Below are 2,911 nucleotides of genomic sequence, written 5' to 3' on the forward strand. Positions count from 1 at the left end.
ACTAAAAGCATATCGCCAAAAATTATGAAATAAATTCAAAGATAATGCAAGCACAAGGACTTGAACGTGTCTCTTTTTTGTGACGTTTCTATGTGTTAGCTATGGGGTTGACCCAACAATAAAAAAAAACCTAAAACACTATACTTTATTGTTCATTATGAATAAAGTTTTTTTGAAAATTAACAATGACCCCACAAATTCTTTAGGCTGCCTTTGTCACAGTTTGCTTTTCTTTGAGGGAACACTATCCGATTTGATGCACGGAGTTGCGAAATCACTAATTATGGAGTACCCTTTTAAAGATCACACCCACCTCCAATTTGCAATAAGTGGTGCACTGCATGCGTGTCATTTGTCGCAACTTGGGACTTTTTTCTTTTTTCGTAGATTCGTATTTTCAAAACGTTTTATCTCCTAAACCTTCCAAATCTCGAATCGTTTCATCGTTGGGTTTCTCGCGTCGAGATCTTCAAAACTAGATCCCGTGTCGATAGGGTTTTACGATTTCTTCTCATGAAAAAACCGTGCCTCTCGTGATAGAAAAAAACAGAAAACACATTTTTTCGTGCCTCTCACGAATACAAAATCGTGCCTCTCGCAAAAGCAAAACCGTGCCTCTAGCAAAAAAATAAAAAACATATTTTTTATTTCCAAGATCGTAAAGGCAAAATCGTGCCTCTCGCGTAAGCAAAACCAAGCCTCTCGCGAAAAAACCACGTCTTTTTCTTTTTGAGAGACACGGTTCGTAAAAAAAATATATGTCTTTTTCCTTTTCGAAAGGCATGACCGTGTTTCTCGTAAAAGCAAAACCGCGACTCTTATAAAAAACAAATTTTTCCAAGCATTTTTTTAATTTTTTGTTCAAAAGCTAATAAAGACCGATGAAAAACTAGAACATAAAAAATCTGAAAAAATCAATCTAAAAGGCCAAAAATGCGTGCCAAAAAATACAAAAACAAAATTCAAAGGAAATGTTCAAAACGTAACACATGATGACGGTTGAGAATGTACCAAGTGACGGTATGTGTAAATGATCGTCTTCAACTAGTTGCTCCTACGCATACCTGGCCAAAGGGGTCGGTCCGGCCCGGCCCGCCCAGGCACGAATTTTAGCCGGGTTATGCCGCGTCGGTCCATGTGCGCAGACTTCCGATCCAGACACAATACGGGAGCTAAACGGGTCGACCCGTCGGCACGCTAAGCACAATTTTAAGCCTCTTTTAGATAGTTTTTAGGTTGATTTTAGCATATTGGGCTATTTTATATGTAAATAAAAAAATAAAATATATACGGACGTGCCGTGCCGGCCCGCGTGCCCAATCTTCAGACCCAGATACGGCTTAAGACGGCCTGCATGCTGTCACGTATCTGTTTAAATCGTGCCGTGCCGTACCCGGTCCATGCCGTGCCGTGTCGGCGGGTTCGTGGGCTGGTCTGTTTAGCCCGACCTGTTTGGCCAGCTATATCGTACGGAGTTGAAGTCTTGAAGATGCCTTTGCACGGGGTTTAGCTTAAGATATTTTCAATTTTCAGTCCGTATGCACGGGTTTCAGCTCGAGGATGTTTCCAGGTTTTCGGCCCGGATCCAGCCCAAGTCCAACCCCGACCATCATCTCTCTCCAGTTTGGGAACCACCATTCCATCCCCCTTCCTCTCCCCTGGGTGGCGGCGGCGGCAGATTGAAGCACGACGCAGCGGCAAGGTAATTCCATCCATCCATCCGTCCCCAGGTCCGCGGCCAGGATGGTGGACGCGTGGTGGCCGCTGCTCGCCGCGGCCGTCCCGGCGATCGTGGCCGGCCAAGCCATCCGCGTCAAGCGGCGGCGCGACGAGGAGCAGCGCCTCAAGGCGGCGCGGGGCCGCGAGAAGAGCTCGGACGAGGTCTTCGTCTGCGAGCGCGTCTGCACCTCCAAGCGGATGCTCAAGAAGGTGGGCGCCTTCTCCAAGGACCCCATCCCGGACACCTGCGTCACCGTCTGCGGCGTCTCCGAGCTCGACGCCTGCGCCGACGCCTGCGCGCGCACCGTCTGCGTCAACCAGCACCAGGTGCCCAACTGGAACGACGTCTGCCTCAAGCGCTGCCAGAGCGAGTGCCTCAAGCTCTCCTCCACCATCATGTAGTAGCCTCTTATCCTGATGCGCTCTGTCCTGCTTCAGTTTATTTTGCTGCCTAGAGACTTCAGACATCTGCGGCTGCCGTTTATGTATCCGCAGCGGAGGAATTGGAGAATCTCAGTGAAATGGGCTTATCCTGGTTGTTATGCTCTGTTCATTCCATGGGTTCTTTGAAAAATTGACCTCTGCACATATCTTTTGTCGAGATTAATCCTGGTTGCTAGCTAACCTACCATGTCCTGGTCTGCTAGGCGTGAATGAGTCTGGCTTCGCCCTTTTGGATGAAATACTTGCGCTGTTGGAATCCATATGCGTTTTCCTTTAAGTTGCTGTTGAATTGCATATGCGTTTCCCTGAAGTTGCTGGCTTAGATCTTTGTTTGAGCATATTGAGCATTATTTGAGCATGATGCTCACTTATTTACTCCCCCCGTTCCTAAATATAGGTCTTTTTAGAGATTTCACTAACGCTGTGTTCGGTTGACGGGGATTTGGAGAGGGTTTGGCAGAGATTGAAGGGGATTGTATCCCATGCAAGTCAAATTCCCCCAAATCCCCTCCAATCCCCTTGGGATAGGGAGTAACCGAACAAAGCCTAAGGGACTACATACGGAGTAAAATGAGTGTATCTACATTCTAAAATATGTCTATATACATCCGTATGTAGTCTCCTAATAAAATCTTTAAAAAGACTTATATTTAGGAACGGAGGGAGTAGATTTGATGATGCCTTAAAATATATCTATATACATCCGTATGTAGTCTCCTAATAAAATCTCTAAAAAGACTTATATTTA

At 46.0% G+C, this 2,911-nt stretch overlaps 1 protein-coding gene across 1 annotated transcript; it reads left to right on the forward strand.

Annotated features, from left to right (window-relative positions):
* The first annotated feature begins 1,560 nt into the window (after nt 1-1,560).
* On the forward strand, nt 1,561-2,343 carry LOC123447139 (uncharacterized protein At5g64816). Its single transcript, XM_045123716.1, has one exon. It carries the CDS (start codon nt 1,744-1,746, stop codon nt 2,119-2,121), a length of 378 nt encoding a protein of 125 aa, XP_044979651.1. The 5' UTR covers nt 1,561-1,743; the 3' UTR covers nt 2,122-2,343.
* Nucleotides 2,344-2,911: the final 568 nt, after the last annotated feature.

The sequence above is a fragment of the Hordeum vulgare genome, chromosome 4H (assembly GCF_904849725.1).
Source record: "Hordeum vulgare subsp. vulgare chromosome 4H, MorexV3_pseudomolecules_assembly, whole genome shotgun sequence".
NCBI lineage: Eukaryota > Viridiplantae > Streptophyta > Magnoliopsida > Poales > Poaceae > Hordeum > Hordeum vulgare.

Excerpts from the sequence above, each read along its gene's own strand:
- LOC123447139 (XM_045123716.1), top strand. The coding sequence starts at position 1,744 with ATGGTGGACGCGTGGTGGCCGCTGCTCGCCGCGGCCGTCCCGGCGATC.